At 36.4% G+C, this 21845-nt stretch overlaps 1 protein-coding gene across 1 annotated transcript; it reads left to right on the forward strand.

Annotated features, from left to right (window-relative positions):
• The first annotated feature begins 646 nt into the window (after nt 1-646).
• LOC128542676 (complement factor H-like) lies at nt 647-20556 on the forward strand. The gene is made up of 8 exons (XM_053512628.1): nt 647-841; nt 1053-1262; nt 1627-1732; nt 1806-1882; nt 4009-4203; nt 5480-5668; nt 8020-8202; nt 20100-20556. Exons 1-8 carry the CDS (start codon nt 775-777, stop codon nt 20294-20296), a joined length of 1224 nt encoding a protein of 407 aa, XP_053368603.1. The 5' UTR covers nt 647-774; the 3' UTR covers nt 20297-20556.
• The last annotated feature ends 1289 nt before the right edge of the window (nt 20557-21845 follow it).

The raw sequence follows: 21845 nt of genomic DNA on the forward strand, positions 1-21845 counted from the left end.
TAAAGAAATTCTTTGGGTCAACACTAATCATATATTCAGTTATTCTACAGAGTTCAAAAAAATGTAAAAGATAGTGTCCACATTAGTCAATGTGTGCAAGATAATGATGCAAGAAGGAGATCACAGTATTGTCAGTTGTGAGATCTCTGATTAAGCAAGATTAAAGTGGCAAAGAGCACATATTAATTGACATATATTGGGACGTTTCCATGGAACCTTAATGTTGTGATGCTTCTGTTTATCTAGACAAGGATTTGATTTTTTTTTTTCCAAAAAAATGTCATTGCTTATTATTTATTAAAAAATTTTATTTCACTGTTGATTGTAATTATGATTGATCTCTTTTAATCATTCAAGTATGGAAATGTGCGAAATAAAACAAATGTAACTCAAAAAATGAGTGTTCTGTGCACTGCAATATTACCAATCACTTCTGTCTGTTCTCCATCTCTCACATCTGGAATGCATAGTGCTGCTTTAATGATCTATACTTATTCTTTTTTAACCTTCTACCTTGTTTAAATAAACCTTTGACTCTTAAACAAACCAGTAAATGGGATCATGGGTAATTGTGTAAACAATATTTAATTATTAACTACATAAACAGCCTTACGAAACTATTTATTTCACAACATAGCAACTAAATTTACCGTAAGCCCTAAGAAGACTTGTGTGGGTGGGTTGGGAAGGAAGAAATTGTGAAATATTAAACCTGCCTAATATTTTTTTAGTTTTATCATAAAGCTTGGTGAGTAAACCTACTAAACTGGAATTATGGAGTCAAGTTTTGTTGTCTGGTATATTTTTTTCTTGGCCAGTGTTTATACTTCAGCATTGGATGGTAAGATTTATTATTATTATTATTATTATTATTATTATTATTATTATTGTTGTTGTTGTTGTTGTTGTTATTGTTGTAATTGAATTGTTTTATATATTGTTTTAAACCATTTAAATCATGTCACTGTGTACATATCATTCTTTCATATACTGATTGCTACTAATAAAGCACTTTATAGCAATATCTAATAGCAATATTGTTACTGTGCCAGCTGGTGTGGACAGTGACCATTCGTCTAAAACATCAGCCTGCCCAGAAATCCCCATAGTAGAAAATGCAGATGTTTCCACTACTTCCTTGAAAAGCAATTATACCAAGGGTGATTTATTGATATATAGTTGCCAACAGGGATACACAGGAAGAGTAACTTTTGTTTGCGATGGACAAAAATGGCGAAATGCTCGAAATACTAAATGTTCACGTAAGTCAAAAGTTTCATTCATTATAGAGAATATTGTTGTGCTTGTAGGAAGTTGGTTTAAGAGCAGAGGTTGTGTGTTGTAATTATGTGTTGTGATACACAAAACGTTCTTTGTTTTGAAATAAGGTGCAATATTTTAAAGATTATTATTATTATTATTATTATTATTATTATTATCCTAAACGTATAACAGACTTTTTAAAATATATTTTTGCACTTACTGTATTGCTAGTACTAGGTTCCTTTTGACAATAATTTTTTTTTTTTTTTATTAGTAGTTTAGCTATCCCAGCAGCTTGGTCACAATCATTCTTTGTAGATTTAAAAATAATATAATTCCAGTTTTGTCTTTACATACCCCAAGGTAAACGATGTCAGCTTCCTGAAGATATACCAAATGGCCGATTTGTGGTAATAAATGGCACTGAATTTGTTTATGAAACCACTATTAAATACACATGCAAAACAGGGTAGGTACAATTTCAGACAATTTGAACACAATTCAGTACTACAACCTTCTTGTAATGTAATGTGTTTTTTTAGTTATCGAATGGTGAGTCTCACGGACACCAGAACATGCTTGGCTGAAGGGTGGAGCAACCACTTGCCTCATTGTGAAGGTAAGAAATAGGTTTTGTAAAGAATTTTAATTTGCTTGTTTTTTTTTTCCTCATTAATAAGGGGCGTGTTAGAATAACCAAGCTATGGATAAAAGTGAACCTTTTTCTTTTCTTTCTTTTTTTAACCACTGCTCCTAATTACCAGAGAATGTGTTTAACCACCAATACCTGGTATATACTGTATGTTGAGTCCTCTAACACAGAACCAAGTGTGGCACATAGTGGAGCAACCCCAAGCATGCATAATTGCATCAAAGGTTTTCTCAGTTTATGTAATTCAACATGCTTTTTTTGCTTTGGGGATTTTTGGCACTGCTATACTTCCATAGATTCAAACCTGTATTTCAGTATTTCATCCATGATAGGGAGCTGTTAAAATGTACATTTTGTGTGCAGAAAATGCAGTGGTAATACTAATGTAGTTGGTAGTTGGATTTGCACCACAGTTTGGGAATCTATCTTCACTATCCACTATATCTGTGCCTGTGTGTGGAAAACATTTGTGATTGCTAAAGTCAGGACACAGGCATCTAAGTGAAGATGGATATCCTGGTATTAGAATTTGTGTTTCTGAAAAGATCAAGGATTTTTAAGCAGAACCTGTGTACAACGAGAGCTTTACATTATGGACAGAGTACCCAGGATAGCAGCAAACCAATTCTCCCCTCTGCTCCTCATCCATCATTTTATTGCTGAGTTATTCTATTCTCCAATAAATGCTCCCCATTGAAAATAGACATACACTGAGCACAAGGGCAGCCAGTGGAGCTAAAACAATATGGGTTTCCTAAGTGGAATTAAACATTCATCTGGAATTAGTGAAGCCTACTGTAGGGATTCACACCTCATTCACTTACTCTACCTACTGCAATTATCTACTGCGGGACATCAAAAGTGTCTATGTAAAGCTGCCTTATACCATCAGACCTTTCCACAAGTAGTGTTTTAATGATAATCATTATTAAATTATGATGTAAATTACAATATTATTTTAAATTAAAAATAATTCATACAAAATATTAAGTAAAAATAAAACAAATTAACCTGCACTTTACCTTTGAAAAAAAAAAAAATCCAGACAGATAAGTGTTTCCGCTAGTGTTTGTGCATGCATGCACTGTGTACAGTATGTGAGTGTTTGTGCGCGTATGCGCTGTGCATGTATATGTGTATTTGTGCACGGATGCACTCTGTATGTGTGTGTGTGTTTGTGAAGCTAAGGTAAGAGGAGAAGAGGAATGACACCCTCTCCTTCCTCTCGTCTTACACAGTAACCCTTCCTCCTCTCATTAGAGTGTGTGTCTGTGCAGGCAGACAGAGAGAGACAGAGAAAATGGATCTTTAACCTCTCTAATGAGACTTGCTTTTGCTTTACATGTGCACACATACGTGTTATAATAAACAGTACACACACACACTAAATAAAAGATGCTAGACACGTGGTTACAGTGTTATAGAAAACAGTAAACAAAAAACCTGTGGCGCAAGAAAGAGAAAAACCATCAAATGACTTTGTATTTAAATTATCAGCAAAGAAATGTTGTCATCTTCACTGCCCAAGTCAGTCACCTGAAATAATAAACGCGATAAAGCAAGCTTTTAACTTACCGAAGACAAGACTAAGGGCAGGAAAACCCACAAACAAGTAGCTGAAGGTAGCTGCAGAAAAGGCCTGGCAAAGCATCTTGAGGGAGAAAACTCAGCATTTGATCAATTGCAAAAGTTTCAGATTTCAGGCAGTTGTATTAAAGACAAGTATTAAAGGCAATCCTTATGTTTGTAATTATGTTAGTTTGTTCCATTGTTTAAAAATGGATAAAAAGGGAGTGTGTATATGAAAATGGCTGTAATTCCTGAATAGTCAATGAAATCCCTTGAAATGAAACCCTTTGAAATAAAGCTTGACTTTATTTTAATGTTGAGTGCTTCATTTCAAATTTAATGTGATAGTGGACAGACGCCAAATGCCAAAATTTATGAACCTGGATGCAAAAGAACATATGGTAAACACACACACACACACACACACACACACACACATTTAGATACTGTATGTTCCCTCATATTCAAATATCAAATATTCTAATTTATTATTTAAACGATCCCTCTCTCCTTTTTTGTTCAAGAAATCATATGTTCTCCACCAGTAGCTAAGGATAACCTTATTGTGGATGGACTTCCTGATTATGATGATAACCCACTAAAATATGGACATCAGCTTAAATTCACTTGTAATTCTGTGGAACTTAAATTAGTTGGAACAAACGAGATAACATGTGGTGAAAATGGAGAATGGAGTCATCCATTCCCTAAATGTGAAGGTATACACACACACACACACACACACATTCACATGTTCATTTAATTTAAAAAATGTACACTTGTACATTGACACGATCAGATTCAAGTTCAGTTCTGTTGCCTTGTTGATAAGAGAAGTCAGTGGAAATTAGGCAAACTGGTTAAAGCTGCTAGGAAGGATATAATACAACATTGTGGAGGTGGAACGTGCAATAAACTTTTGTACAGGGTACAAGGACGGTTACTACAGTGAAATTTTAATGAAGTACACGTAGTATATTTCCATTATAAAAAATCTACTCATGTAAAAGTAAGAAGTAGCTCATTAAAAATTTACTTAGAGTAAACTCTCAAACTAGTTGTTTTTAATTGAAACAAGTCTCCTGGGATAGGCTCCAGACCCCCTGCGACCCTGAATACAGGATTAAGCGGTAATGACAATGAGTGACTGAGTGAGAGTGGGAGAAAAAATACTTTAAAAAGTAGAAGTAAAGTAAGTAATTAAATTACAGTAATGCGAGTAAATGTAATTTGTTACTTTCCACCTCTGTACAACATACAGTAATGTGCAAAATTTTTAATTAGCAATTAGGCTTATACAGTATACTATAGTCTTGTCTACTCTCAAAAAATATAACATTAATTGTTCTACATTCAAAAGCACTATAATGAGCAGTAACCAGTAATGAACTAAACAAAGTCAATATCTGATATGACCCATTTTCGTAAAAAATAAAAATAAATAAATAAATAAATAAATAAAAAAGCTAGGAACAGTGGATATAAAGTAAAATTAAGCATACACACTGAATGGAAACATTAAATACAACTTGCATAACCGAAAAACAACAATATGAAGAAAAAGAAGAAGAAGAAGAAGACATGCATTAATGGCATAAGGTACCACAGGAAACATTGTTGCCTGACAGCTCCACGTTCACGGGTTTTATTCTGCGGAGTAATATAATTGTGTGGACTTTCTGGGCATGCCCTCCACTGACCTCTACCACACTTACTTCCCTCTCTAATTGTTTTTGCCATGTTCTCTAATTTCCTCCTACAGCTTAAAACATGCGTGTCAGAATAGTCAAATGTGTTCTCCAAATAAATGTCTTATAATGTCTGTTTTGGAAATGTTTTTATTTCTTTGCTGTTTTGTGTAATATTAAACTGGTTTAAGTATTATACCCTATATTTGGTGCTATGTAAGTTTTTAAAAGTAGTTAGTAAGTTTATAAAAGTTTTTTTTAAATACGCTCTCTTATTTTAGACATCTTTGTTTTTAACCCGGTACAGAAATCATTTGTGAGCTTGAAGCGATTCATGGAGTGTCCGTCTTTGGCGTTCCACAAAACAATGCACCTATCAAATTTGGACATAAGTTATTTTTCCACTGCTCTCAGCCAGGTATGGTTCTAATTGGAAGACCAGAAGTCACCTGCTCAGCTGAAGGGAAATGGAGCAACTCATTTCCCCTTTGTGAAGGTAAACCTATAGTTGATAGACATTGGGATGCAATTGCATGTTTTATGGTAGAAAACTAGAAGGATAAGGTTAAAAAGAATGCAAAGCACTACCAGATAAGACTTTGCATTGTTGTGGTTGTGTTATATTTCAATTGCATTCAGGAAATCTAAAAGAATATTAAAAGCTGCGATCACTTCCCCATACATTTAAAGAAATATGTCATTATCCAATGAAGGTACACTAGTGTTTCCTTCTCATAAATTCTATATGACTGTAATAAATAATGAATTTAATCAATACAAGGGAAATAAAGCAGGAACCTGCAATATATTATCCATGTTATTGTGTGACGCATGTATTTAAAACTTCCATATATTAATTGCTTTCATTCAAAGTGGAGGTCACTGTGAAAACTAGCCACCAATTATTAATTATTTAAGCAATTTCCTGCGGAATCAATAAAGTTTTCTGATTCTGATTATATCTTGACATCACAAACCAGCATATGGTGGCTTTTCAGAACTGGTAGGAGGAATTTGCGGATCAGATGGATTTCTACCTTTTTTGACATATTCTGATCACAGTGAGAATTAGCAAACCCCTGTCTTCAGCATCTTGACAGAAAGATTAGCACTCCCAGTTTTTCATGCAGATGAATTTCATAGCTTATATCAATTTTAGAGAATGCTTTTCAGAGTTCGCTATGAGGTGCTGCAATGTGTGTTATGCTGGTGTATACAATTGTGTTTGCATTGCATAAATGACGATTTATAGCCTAAGCATGTAAAGTTTGAAATCTCTTTCTTTGTTGTTATTTATTAGGTAAAGAAATTTGTTTTGGCTTTTAAAACTGTTCTTCAAGAAGCACATAGTAAGGTATATTTAGGGAATGCTGATATATACTGTAAAATATATCAGTGTAGTATATAGAGCAAGTACATTAAATAAAGAAATCAAATCAAAATATAAGAAAATATATACAGTGGAACCTTAGATTAGGAGCATAATTCCTTCCGGAAGCGGGTTCATATTCGAAAACACTTGTAAACCAAATTGAATTTACCCATAAGAAATAATGGAAACTCAAAATATTCATTCCACATCCCAAAAAAATAAATACATAAAAATAATTCAAACAAAATATAAAGTAAAAATAAAACAAATTAACCTGCACTTTACCTTTAAAAAAAAAAGTAAAAATAAATCCCGACAGATACTGTAAGTGTTTCCGTTTGTGCATGCAGGCATTGTGTATGTGTGTGTGTTTGTGTGTGTAAAGCTAGTGTAAGGGGCCCCTCCCCCTCTCCCCCTTCTCGTATTACACACCTTTTATTCACTCTTTTTACACACATGCGTGCATATGAAGGAAACACTGTATTATCGGAAAAATAAACAAGAAACCTCTCTAATGACACTCGTTTGAGCGACACACTAACGGAATCACTGCTGTAAAGTAAAAATAAAACAAATAAACCTGCACTTTACCTTTTAAAAGAATCGCGACAGAGCAGTGTTTCTGTGTAGACCAGAGAGAAAGAGTGTGTGTGTGTATCTGTGTGTCTGTGAAGGTGAAAGTAGGAGGGGACTTTTGTGTGTGTGTGTGTGTGTGTGTGTGTGTGGCACGGTGTCCAATGACACGTGTGTACACAGAAACAAAGAGCAGCCTTGAGCAGAGAGAGAAAATGGATTTTTAACATCTCTAATGAGACTTGCTTTTGCTTTATTCATCACACACACATACAGACACAAAATAAAATGTTTTACGCATACACACGTGATTGCAGTGTTAAAGTATCCAGTATACGCGTGCACGGATGTTGATTATACAAGTAAGAGACGCACACTAAGACCCAGCAGGGGAGTCGATTACCTACAATTCCACAGCGCAAGTGAGAGAAAAAACTTTGGCTCAGTTGTGATCACGTGACGCTTGGTGTGAACTCAGTACTCGTAAACCAAGACTTGCTTGTTTTCCAAGTCAAATTTTATTAAAAATCTTTGCTCGTCTTGCGGAACACTCGCAAACCATGTTACTCGCAATCCGAGGTTTCACTGTACTTAGAAAGTATAGGCTTTTCAAGTAATGTTTTCATCCCAGTTACAAGTGTTGGAGATGAAGGTTCCCATTTGCAAATATTAACTGCAGTAACTGGTGTTTATTTGATTGCTAGAAGAAGGGGAGTGGAGGAGGTTGTTTTGTGAAATGTCTTTCAAATTGTTATGCATTGTGTGATGTTTGTGTTCTTAATCAAATGTAAACATCTAAAACACCACTGTCAATGAAAAATATGTAATGTTCTAACTTAAATATTTGTGTGTGTGTGTGTGTGTGTGTGTGTGTGTGTGTGTGTGTGTGTGTGTGTTACCAGTGCGCAAGGGTTGTGGCCCTCCACCATATGTTGAATTTGCAGGTTTAGTTGCTTTGAAGAAAACATTCTATAACTCCGAAGAAAGAGTTGAATATCATTGCCAAAGGTTGTATACTTTAGATGGAGATAATAACTTCATGACCTGTGTACAAGGAAAATGGACTGGATCAGTGAGATGTTTAAGTAAGTACAACGCACTGAACATGGGATTTGAACCATCGAACCAAGAATGGCTGGTAATTATTATTATAAAAAAAATGTATACACACCCTGACAAATAGGTCTTGTCACCTGTCCAAGTTGTGGGAACAACAAATAATAACTTGACTTCTAGTTAATCATTTGGAATCAGAGGTGGCTTATATTTAATTCAATTCAATTAAATTTTATTTGTATAGCGCTATTAACAATTGTCATTGTCGCAAAGCAGCTTTACACAATCAAAAGAATTATTTAAGTCTGTATGGAATGTGAGTGTGCATGAATCAAAATGAGCAGATTGTCCCTGGTGAGCAAGCCGCGGGCGACAGTGGCAAGGAAAAACTCCCTGAGATGGTAATAGGAAGAAACCTTAAGAGGAACCAGACTCAACAGGGAACCCATCCTCATTTTGGTGAAACAGAAAGCAGAAATTTATCTGCATTTATACTGTGTGTTAGGTGACAACCAGTTCAGCTATAACAGTTGATGTTAATTGATGTTAATATGGAGTCCAGGTAGTTATTAGAGACTCAGGTAGACTTGTAGGAAATTCCAGTCTTAAACTATCGAGCAACTGCAGCCAAGTCAAGTCCTCAGAGAAACAGCTGTCGAGACCAAGAGAACAGAAGAGGGGAGAGCAGAAGAGGAGAGATAACAGTTAGGTATGGTCACAGTCACATAATGAATAATGTGAATGTATACAGGTCCTTCTCAAAAAATTAGCATATTGTGATAAAGTTCATTATTTTCTGTAATGTACTGATAAACATTAGACTTTTATATATTTCAGATTCATTACACACAACTGAAGTAGTTCAAGCCTTTTAATTGTTTTAATATTGATTATTTTGGCATACAGCTCATGAAAACCCAAAATTCCTATCTCAAAAAATTAGCATATTTCAAAAGTCAACCTTCAGATAATTATGTTCAGTTATGCACTCAATACTTGGTCGGTAATCCTTTTGCAGAAATGACTGCTTCAATGCGGCGTGCATGGAGGCAATCAGCCTGTGGCACTGCTGAGGTGTTATGGAGGCCCAGGATGCTTCGAGTGTGTTGGGTCTTGCGTCTCTCAACTTTCTCTTTACAATATCCCACAGATTCTCTATGGGGTTCAGGTTAGAAGGGGTTGGCAGGCCAATTGAGCACAGTAATACCATGGTCAGTAAACCATTTACCAGTGGTTTTGGCACTGTGAGCAGGTGCCAGGTCGTGCTGAAAAATGAAATCTTCATCTCCATAAAGCTTTTCAGCAGTTGGAAGCATGAAGTGCTCCAAAATCTCCTGATATCTAGCTGCATTGACCCTGCCCTTGATAAAACACAGTGGACCAACACCAGCAGCTGACATGGCACCCCAGACCATCACTGACTGTGGGTACTTGACACTGGACTTCAGGACTTTGGCATTTTCCTCTCCCCAGTCTTCCTCCAGACTCTGGCACCTTGATTTCCGAATGACATGCAAAATTTGCTTTCATCCGAAAAAAGTACTTAGGACCACTGAGCAACAGTCCAGTGCTGCTTCTTTGTAGCCCAGGTCAGGCGCTTCTGCCGCTGTTTCTGGTTCAAAAGTGGCTTGACCTGGGGAATGCGGCACGTGTAGCCCATTTCCTGCACACGCCTGTACACGGTGGCTCTGGATGTTTCTACTCCAGACTCAGTCCACTGCTTCCGCAGGTCCCCCAAGGTCTGGGATCAGTCCTTCTCCACAATCTTTCTCAGGGTCCAGTCACCTCTTCTCGTTGTGCAGCGTTTTCTGCCACACTTTTTCCTTCCCCAAGACTTCCCACTAAGTTGCCTTGATACAGCACTCTGGGAACAGCCTATTCGTTCAGAAATTTCTTTCTGTGTCTTACCCTCTTGCTTGAGGGTGTCAATGATGGCCTTCTTGACAGCAGTCAGGTCGGCAGTCTTACCCATGATTTCGGTTTTGAGTAATGAACCAGGCTGGAAGTTTTTAAAAGCCTCAGGAATCTTTTACAGGTGTTTAGAGTTAATTAGTTGATTCAGAAAATTGGGTTTATAGCTTGTTTAGAGAACCTTTTCATGATGTGCAAATTTTTTGAGAATTTTGAGGTTTTCATAAGCTGTATGCCAAAATCTTCAATATTAAAATAATTAAAAGGCTTGAACTACTTCAGTTGTGTGTAATGAATCTTAAATATACGAAAGTCTAATGTTTATCAGTACATTACAGAAAATAATGAACTTATTGAATTTTTTGAGAAGGACCTGTATTTAGTGTGGAGTGCAAGCAGAGACTCCGGCAGGACTAACTATAACAGCATAACTAAAAGGGAGAGCCAGAAGGAAACACAGACATGAGGGCTCCCTGAGATGTAAAGCAAACAAATCACCTCACAACAAACCTGAGTGATCAATGAGAGTGGGGAAGACAGCATCTAAACATAGCAGTTCATCATAACACTCTACGTCCGTGAGTCCCCCAGATCTGCCCCTTTACCCAAGACAAATCTAATTATAAAAATGCTTGATTAAATAAATAGGTTTTTAGCCTGGACTTAAACACTGAGACTGTGTCTGAGTCCCGAACATTATTTGGAAGACTATTCCATAATTTTGGGGCTTTGTAAGAAAAAGCTTTGCCCCCAGCTGTAGTTTTCATAATACGCAGTACTGACAAGCAGCCTGCATCCTTTGATCAAAGTAGGCATGGCGGATCGTAAGACACTAGCAATTCGCTCAGATACTGCGGCGCGAGACCATTTAATGCTTTATATGTCAAGAGTAGTATTTTAAAATCAATGCGAAATTTCACAGGGATTCAATGAAGTGAAGATAAGGTAGGTGTAATGTGCTTGTATCTTCTGGTTCTACTGAGGACTTTCACTGCTGCAATCTGGACTAGCTGAAGCTTGTTTGTGCATCTAGTTGAACAACCAGACAGTAAGGCATTAAAATAGTCCAACCTAGAGGTGATAAAAGCATGAATTAGTTTTTTTGCATCGTTTAGAGACAATACATTTCTTATCTTGGCAATATTTCTGAGGTGAAAAAATGCTATCCTGGTAATATTATCTACATGAGCTTCAAATGAAAGGCTGGAATCTATAATTACACCGAGGTCTTTTACTGTTGCACTTGATGGAACAGAAAAGCCATCTAAAGTAACAGTGTGATCTAAAATTTTCTTGTTTTCTTTTCTTGTTTTCTTTTCTTTTCTAAAAAAAAATAATAAAAAAAACTAAATTCTTTAATTTTTTGTGAAGCTGCTTTGAGACAATGACCATTGTTAAAAGCGCTATATAAATAAAATTGAATTGAATTGAATTGAATTAAAATCTTACTTCTAGCTGAAAGCGGTCCTATGACTAGAACTTATGTCCTATCAGGATTAAGCAGAAGAAGGTTAATTAGCATCCAATCTCTTACGTCGTGCACACATTGCTTAACTTTAGTAAGCTGTTTTTTCTCATCTGGTTTTGCTGAGACATATAACTGTGTGTCGTCAGCATAACAATTAAAACTAATACCATGTTTACGGATTATGTTGCCCAGAGGAAGCATGTAACGGGAAAAAAGCAGTGGGCCTAAAATTTAACCTTGTGGAACACCAAACTCCACTAGAGAGCATGCAGAATAATCACCATTTATGTCCACATACTGATAACGATCGGTCAAATAGGATCTGAGCCAGGAGAGGGCTAGAGGGCTGTACCCTTAATTCCTACTACATTTTCTAATCTGTGAAAAAGAATACTATGATCAATGGTGTCAAAAGCTGCACTGAGGTCGAATAATACAAGCATAGTTACACAACCCTGATCAGAGGGCAATAGAAGGTCATTTACTACTTTAATGAGTGCTGTTTCTGTGCTGTGATGAGGTCTAAATCCTGACTGATAAAGTTAATGTATGCCATTTCTATGTAGATATGAGCATAGCTGCTCCGCTACTATCTTTTCGAGAATCTTAGTAATGAAGGGGAGGTTTGATATTGGCCTGTAATTGGACAGCTGACAGGGGTCAAGGTCAGGTTTCTTAATAATTGGTTTAATAACTGCTAATTTAAAAGATTTTGAAACATACCCAATGCTGAGTGAGGAATTAATTATTCTCAACAGGGGTTCTGTTATTGCTGGTACTATCTGTCTAAGAAAATGTGTCGGTACAGGATCTAATATACAGGTTGATGAATTTGCAGAAGAGATGAGTGAAATTAGTTTATTCTCTTCAAGGGGAGTAAAGTATTCTAGGTTCCCATCTGACATAGTTAATTTAACATCTGCATCAATTGCATTGTCCGGTTTAAAAGTCTCAATTTTATGGCTGATCTTTACAATTTTATTATTAAAAAAGTCCTCACTATTGCACGATGTTGTTGTGGGGATTTCTGCAGTGGTCTTATTTCTAGTTAATTTGGCTACAGTATTAAATAAAAATCTAGGATTCATTTTGTTATTTTCTATAAGAGTGGAGAAATATGTTGATCTAGCTACACTAAGAGATTTTTTATAGTTCAGGATGCTCTCCTTCCATGCTATTTGAAATACTAACAATTTAGTTTGGCGCCATTTACGTTCTAATTTCCGAGCTGTCTGTTTTAATGTGCGTGTGTGGTCGTTAATACCAGGAAGCAAGTTTCTTATCTCTAATATTTTTTCTTTTAACTGGAGCTATATTATCTAAGGTATAACGGAACGTTGACTCTAAATATTCAGTCGCCTGATTGAGTTCTGTGGGGTCAGACGGTGATCCAATCAAATGTGTTAACTCTGGGAGATTACTGGTAAAGCTCTGTGTGGTATTTGATGTGAATGTACGTTTAATACGGTAGCATGGTGCTGTGCGTACGTTATCACTATACCACACTTTCATTGAGACAAGATAGTGATCTGATATAACTTCAGACAGTGGAATTTCTTATGAAAGAAATTTCTTATGTGAATAAATTTCTTATGCTTAATCCGAAAGATATTATTAAATCTAAAGTGTGACCTGCTTTATGAGTGGGTCCTACTACACACTAATTTACTACCACTGAGTCCAGTATGGACATAAATGCTCTACGCAGAGGGTCTTCTGGATTCTCAAAATAAATGTTAAAATCTCTAGCAATTAAAGCTCTGTCTACAGAAACGACTAGGTTTGAGAGGAAATCTGCAAATTTACAAAGAAATTCAGAATACGGACCTGGAGGTCTGTAAATGATGATTAGCGGGATCGACTGAGCTGACTTCATATTTGTAGCTACACAATAATTGTGATGCCTCCTTTACCAGTTAACTGAGGCCGGTGTATGTAGTTGTATCCAGGAGGACTAGCTTCTTTTAGCGCTACATACTCATCCTATTTAATCCAGGTTTCAGTTAAACAGAGTATATCAAGTTCCTGATCTGTGATAATTTCATTAACAATAACTGCTTTAGATGCGAGAGAACTAATATTCAACAGTCTAGCTTCAGATCAGAAGTGCCAGCTGCGCATTCAGTATGATCCAAGTTTGTGGTATCAATGTTAATTAAATTACTAAAACAGACTTTCTGAGTCTTTCTACATTTTTGCTTAGCTCGGGGAACAGACACAGTCTCAATATATGATGAACCCTGAGTGATGACTCTATGCAGCTTCCCGAATGGGTTGGACACCGGCCCGCCCTAACAGGCCAGCTTTGCCTCAAATGTCTTCCAATTATCTATGAAGCCCACATTATTTTCAGAGCACCACCTGGACATCCAGCGTTTCAGCAACCATAACCTGCTGTAAGCTATGTTGCCACGTTGCATTGGGATAAGACCAGAGCATATTACTTCATCGGACTAATCCTTTGCTAATTTAAACACCTCTGTAAAGTTACCCTTACTAACCTCTGACTGACGAAGGCGTATATTGTTAGCTCCAGCATGTACCACTATCTTAGAGAACCTATGCTGTCCTAGAGCCCTAAGATTACCTGCTATGTCCACTGCTCTGGCTCCCGGGATACACCTAACCACTGTCACTGGTGCTCCTAAAGGCCTAGCTAAGTTTACGTGCCTCAGTATAGAGTTTCCTATAACCAGAGCTCTTTCAGGTTTCTCAGCAGGTGCATCACTGAGGAGAGCAAACCTGTTGGACACGTGAAGCGCAGAAGAGGTGTGCTCCGGTGGGCTAGCCTTAGCGTTAGCTTTGGCTGAACGAGTATGCTGTGATTTTTAATTATTTAAGACAGAAAGGTCAGACTTTGCTTAGACAAAAGTCTTGTCACATCTTTAAATGATTTAACCAATCACAGATTAGAGTTTTACCTGTGACAAATACTGTAAATAACACATTCCCAGATGTGTAGAAGAAGAACCCCAGCACACACAACCTTAAAATGCATGCTGACCTAACAGCATGCCAAAGATTTAATCACAGACCAAAGTGCTGACCATCAAGAGCTTGAACATCAAGTCTCCTCCTGAGATGGCAGACATCTTTAATGTATTTAAACGTCAAGTGGAGAGGATAAGAAAAAGATTAGAAGAAACTAATAAAGTTTATGGCAGGCAAGACCCGTAAGACTGGAACTGTTCGAGAGGACCATTTGTTGGTTCGACAGTCCATGGCAAGACCTTTTTCAACTGCAGCAGAACTACATAACCACTGGTCACCAGAAACTCTTGTATCTACAAGAGCAGTTTGTTGAATTCTCTTATGCAGTGGTCTCAATGGCCGAATTAATGCTCAGAAACCAGCATTAAACAGAAGACAACAAAAAAATCGTGTTGCATTTGACAAGGCCCACAGCTTGCAGGAAGGATGGACTGTGGAAAAGTGGCAAAAGGTTGATTTTTCAGATGAATCATCTATTGAACTGCATCCTAATTGTTGCAAATACTGCAAAAGACCTATTGGAACCCGCATGGACCCAAGATTTACACAGAAAACAGTCAAGTTCGGTGGAGGACAAATCATAGTTTCATTCAGTATGGGGGTTTGCGAGAGATCTGCAGAGTGGATGGCAACATTAACAGCCTGAGGTATCAAGACATTCTTGCTGCCTATTTCATTCCAAACCCCAGGAGAGTGCAAATTCTTCAGCAGATTAGCGCTCCTTCTCATACATCAGCCTCCACATCAAAGTTCCTGAAAGTAAAGAAGCTCAAGGTGCTCCGGGATTGGCCAGCCCAGTCACCAGACATGAACATTATTGAGCATGTCTGCGGTAAGATGAATGAGGAGGCATTAAAGATGAAACCAAAGAATCTTGATAAACTCTGGGAGTCCTGCAAGAATGCTTTCTTTGCCATTCCAGATGTATGAATGCAGTCCTCCAAGCTCAGGATGTAATTTTTTTTTCCCACTGCACCATGATTTTATGTTCTGTACTGTACATTAATTCTGTTAAGTAACAAGACTTTTATCTAAGCAAAGTCTGACTTTTCTGTCCTAATTAAATAATTAAAAACCACAGCTCAAAAAGATTTTATTTTGGTAAAATAAGCGCAATCTAGAGGTCTTTGCCTTTCATATACAGTGGTGTGAAAAACTATTTGCCCCCTTCCTGATTTCTTATTCTTTTGCATGTTTGTCACACTTAAATGTTTCTGCTCATCAAAAATTGTTAACTATTAGTCAAAGATAACATAATTGAACACAAAATGCAGTTTTTAAATGAAGGTTTACGTTATTAAGAGAGAAAAAAAACTCAAAATCTACATGGCCCTGTGTAAAAAAGTGATTGCCCCCCTTGAATAGTTAAATAACTTAACTGGGGTTTATCACACCTGAGTTCAATTTCTGTAGTCACCCCCTGGCCTGATTACTGCCACACCTGTTTCAATCAAGAAATCATATAAATAGGAGCTACCTGACACAGAGAAGTAGACCAAAAGGACCTCAAAAGTTAGACATCATGCCAAGATCCAAAGAAATTTAGGAACAAATGAGAACAAAAGTAATTGAGATCTATCAGTCTGGTAAAGGTTATAAAGCCATTTCTAAAGCTTTGGGACTCCAGCGAACCACAGTGAGAGCCATTATCCACAAATGGCAAAAACATGGAACAGTGGTGAACCTTCCCAGGAGTGGCCGGCCGACCAAAATTACCCTAAGAGCGCAGAGACAACTCATCCGAGAGGCCACAAAAGACCCCAGGACAACATCTAAAGAACTGCAGGCCTCACTTGCCTCAATTAAGGTCAGTGTTCACGACTCCACCATAAGAAAGAGACTGGGCAAAAACGGCCTGCATGGCAGATTTCCAAGGCGCAAACCACTTTTAAGCAAAAAGAACATTAAGTCTCGTCTCAATTTTGCTAAAAAACATCTCAATGATTTCCAAGACTTTTGGGAAAATACCTTGTGGACCGACGAGACAAAAGTTGAACTTTTTGGAAGGTGCGTGTCCCGTTACATCTGGCGTAAAAGTAACACAGCATTTCAGAAAAAGAACATCATACCAACAGTAAAATATGGTGGTGGTAGTGTGATGGTCTTGGGTTGTTTAGCTGCTTCAGGACCTGGAAGGCTTGCTGTGATAGATGGAACCATGAATTCTACTGTCTACCAAAAAATCCTGAAGGAGAATGTCCGGCCATCTGTTCGTCAACTCAAGCTGAAGCGATCTTGGGTGCTGCAGCAGGACAATGACCCAAAACACACCAGCAAATCCACCTCTAAATGGCTGAAGAAAAACAAAATGAAGACTTTGGAGTGGCCTAGTCAAAGTCCTGACCTGAATCCTATTGAGATGTTGTGGCATGACCTTAAAAAGGCGGTTCATGCTAGAAAACCCTCAAATAAAGTTGAACTACAACAATTCTGCAAAGATGAGTGGGCCAAAATTCCTCCAGAGCGCTGTAAAAGACTTGTTCCAAGTTATCGCAAACGCTTGATTGCAGTTATTGCTGCTAAGGGTGGCCCAACCAGTTATTAGGTTCAGGGTGCAATTACTTATTCAGACAGAGCCATGTAGGTTTGGATTTTTTTCTCCCTAATAATAAAAACCATCATTTAAAAACTGCATTTTGTGTTTACTTGTGTTATCTTTGGCTAATAGTTACATGTGTTTGATGATCAGAAACATTTAAGTGTGACAAACATGCAAAAGAATAAGAAATCAGGAAGGGGGCAAATAGTTTTTCACATCACTGTAAGCCACTTCTGATTCCAAATAATCAAGTAAAAGTCAAGTTATTATTTGTTGTTCCTACAACTTGGATAGATGACAAGACTTTTGTCAGGGTGTATATATATATATATATATATATATATATATATATATATATATATACAGTATATATATATATATAACAGTATTGTCAAGTGCATTTGAAAATCCGTCAAGCACCATAATAAAACTGGCTCTCATGAAGGCCATCCCAGGAGGGCGAGACCAAAACCTACCTCTGCCGCAGACGAGAAGTTCATTTAGAGTTATCAGCCTGAAAAATGACCAATTAACAGCACCTCAGATTAGAGGCGTTATGAAGTCTTTACAGAGCATAACCCACTGCGCATTGTGACGTCGTAGTGACGTCTTTTCCATGTCATTTTTGGACGTCCAATTTCCGTCCATTGATGGGGTTGTTTTGTAATGCCAGGCGACGTCTTTTTTTCAACATCTAATGTTGACGTCGGTGGAACGTCTTCTCCAAGTCATTTTGTGACGTCCAATTACCGTCTTTTGTAAGATAGAAATAAGGTGGATAGGCTAGGCTACCATGATTTTTTTTATATAAAATATAATTTACATAAATTTATATATATATATATCTTTTTTTTAATACTGCAGCGTTTTACCGCTGGAATGATCTTGAAGAACGAGTGAGCTTGTTTGAATGGTAGTGTATACTGCTATATATATATATATATATATATATATATATATATATATATATATATATATATATAAAGGTTCATTCAAATTAACAATTGTATCATATATGGCATTTCATACTGCTTTCAAATTGTTGGATTAAACAGAATTAGCATTTAACATATTGATGATAAATCCTCCCAAATGATTTAACAGAACAATGTCACTTGCAATAGCTAGATAATCACACACACACACACACACACACACACAAAGAAAGTTTTTTTGAAGAACAGCTAATAATATTAACAAACACCAATTCCTATGATATTCAATATCACGTCTCATCACATGCAGAAGAAGATCACCAAGAAATTTAAATGATAAAATAAGTAAATAAATAAATAAAACTAAATGAATGAAGTAAAATAAATAATGTCTTAATCCCCTCCTATATAAAAATACATACATACAAAAATACATAAATAAATAAATAAAGCTGTAGGCAATATTATCATCAATCAGGGATATTGAATGAATTATGGAGCGATAAAATCAAATAAAAGTCAGCTGATGACCTGAATGTACTAAATGAGGTTTACAAATCTATGTGTTTCTTCTGTGATTCTGGGAACAGGTTATTTTAGCCTAATAAACTCATTATTATTATTATTATTATTATTATTGTTGTTGTTGTAATAATAAATGTTTTTCACAGACAGAAGTCCATGTGATCTTACTGTAGTAATAAAAAAAATCATCTAATCGTTGATGTGGTAAAGTTTAAGTTACAGACTAATTCAGAGTAATTTAGAATTTTGTTTCCTTGGAAAACAAAGTGATCCAAAAGTGATCCCAAACACGTAAGCGGTAGTATATGCAATCAATAGCATCTGAATTTAGCATTGATGTTATGAATCCATTAGGCCAAGCAACCATGAGTTAACAGTTATGGTGATGGTGTAATGATGTGGGGAGTGTTTTCTTGCTGCATCGGCCACGTCGAGTAGTAGTAGTAGTGTGTTGACATGCTCTTGTTTGGCGGCACCACCCTGTTGTACGTATCCAAGGAGGTCTTTCAATACGTTGTGTATTGTTGTGGGAAAATGTAGTGTTTTTTTTAATCTGTCGATAAATACAATGATTTAGTTAATGGAAAATTTCAAGTAGCTTTTCCGAAGAAAAGAATACCATCTTGCAATACTGTGCGAAATTTAATAAATAAATACATAAGTGAGAATGATAAAAGATTTTTCTATAACATATTTTACAAATACCTCTCTAAATCCTGATCAGGGGCACTACCTTTAAATTTAATGCAATTTGGGATTCAACTCCAGAACCTGGAGTTAATAGAGCTCATATTCTAATGTGGAATAAGTATAAATATAAAGGTAAATTTACAAGATTTAGGGCTGTCATGGTTTATTCTCTTCAATTTTTGACTACATAGAACCGGTATGAATTTAAGACACTAACTGTTGCATGCTGACTATTGGTCGCCAGCTCTGCCAGTCTCAGTTAGTTAGATTCTGCAGAAGAATATGTGTTGGCAGAGCAACATAACTGGTTAAACAAACAAACAAATCAAATCTGTTGATAATAAATGGTCTTTGTGGAACTGTTGTATAAAAGCAATGACCACATCACAGCCGTGCTGATATTCAGCACTCCTTCTCCTGTGATATTGCTTAAGAACGCATAAATAATGCCTCACATTAATGCCTGTGAGGAATTGTTGCTGACCATTGCATTTTTTATCTCCACAATAATATACTTAAATAATTATGGCTACGTTTAGCATGATAATGTAACATGTCACGAAACACAAATCGTCCATGGTGCCATGATAATGACAAAAAGTTCTGTGCACCTCATTGTGTTCCTCCCACTGATAAAATCTGAATTCAATTCAGTACCTTTAGGACGTATTAGAATGAGAAATTCACAGCATGACTGATAAACCTGCAGCCATTATGTGATGCAATCATGGACCAAAATTTTAAGCTAATGTTAATAACACTGTGCAATCCATGCCACGAAAAAATCTGAGAATAAATAATATTAAAATTGTGTTCCTAATAAAATGACTGGTAAGTGAATAATCCCAATTTTTTACTTTATTTCAGAACCCTGCATTGTGACCATAGATGACATGGATAACAATAAAATAATCCTACTTAAAGGGCCACAAAGAATAATGTACGCGCCACATAAGGATCACATTACCTTTAAATGCCCAGATGGAAGATACCCAACCAGAAAGGACGTGGCTTTCCGTCAGCAGTGCATTAATGGAGTAATGTACTTGCCATCTTGTTATTAAAGTAGAACAGGTTATAGGTTAACTATGAGTGAAGAAGTATACACATATACAATATTCATATTAGTGTCACTTATATAAAGTATGTATGAAGTCAAACAGGTAAAATAAAAAGAAAAATTGCTGTAAATGTTAGAAATGGTGTAGGCTGTTGAGAGGGAAATGGAATTGCTATGAAGCTGTAGTCACGTGACCTTTTGTGACAAAGTACAAATTTAATTGCTTACAAATGTCAAAAATATACCTCAATAAACACTACATTTTATTAAATGCATATTGTGTGCCCTTGATGATAAATCTATGAAGACAATACACAACAGCACCATTGTGTGCATAGCAGTGATGCTAAGAAAAACACACAGGACGAGCCTAGCCTCTAATGTGTCTTATTAACAAGACAGTAACCACTAGTAGGCACCACCACTTTCAGACAAAAGAAAAAGTCCACCTAAGGCAGCTTGGGATAAAACCTCTTAAGAGACTTTCTTGGCCATCTGTCTCATTCTTTATATCAAACACATTATTGAATAAATAAAAAGTGGCATTATGAGAAGAATGCTTTTTACAGCCCTCCAGTGGTTTCTAACACTAATCTTCAGTTATATATATATATTTTTTTTTGTAGTTTTGTTTTTCAGGGACTGGATGTCAACTGTGTTATCCTAACCAATTGATATAAACAAACAAATAACCTCAAAATACACAAACAAAAACCAGATTTCAAACAGTACAACCAACATTTAAAAAAGTAAAAGAAAGAAGTACATCCATCCTACTTCGATTTAGGAAATACTTAACAGCTATTATAGATGTTACTGATGCAATGCATAAAATTAAGTGTCACTCCCTATATAAAAGCATAACTTCTAACTATTTTAGTGTTGGAACATTCAGGTGTAAATTTTGGCAGAAAGGACATCAGCCATGACCTCAGTGATGCACTTACTGTTCATTATTCATAAAAGGGTTATATGGACCTGTGTAAACAATTCGAAATCTACTACCATTTACAGTGAGAAGAATTGTTTAGGAATGTAGAGCCGTTAAGACAGATGCTTGACCGAAAAATAAGCCTGTAACCAAAACTCATTGTGCAGCTTAATTATGTTGTGCCATTCTGTCTTTATTCTCCACTGACAATTTTTTTTATATTCTAGAATTATGACATAAACAGTTAAGTATTTCAAACCTTTTTTGTTTGTTTTAACTTTGATGATCCATTCAGTCTCTCAAAATACTAGAATATTTCCTAGGATCGATTAAAAACAGATTTGCGGAACAGAGGTGTCCTTTCTTAATTTATGCATTCAGTACTTGGTTGGGGCTCCTTTAGCATAAAATACTGCATCAATGTGGCATTGCATGTAGGCAATCAGCCTGTGCCACTGCTGAGGTGTTATTGAAGAACAGGTTTTTGATAGTAGCCATCAGTTCATCTGTATTGTTGGATCAGAAACTTCACACTGGTTTTCAAGCAGCTTGGATTCTGTCTCTCCACTCTTCTTTCAGACACTGGGACCTCGATTTCCAAATGAAATGCAAAATTTATTTT

This window comes from Clarias gariepinus, chromosome 15, assembly GCF_024256425.1.
Source record: "Clarias gariepinus isolate MV-2021 ecotype Netherlands chromosome 15, CGAR_prim_01v2, whole genome shotgun sequence".
In the NCBI taxonomy this organism is placed as follows: domain Eukaryota; kingdom Metazoa; phylum Chordata; class Actinopteri; order Siluriformes; family Clariidae; genus Clarias; species Clarias gariepinus.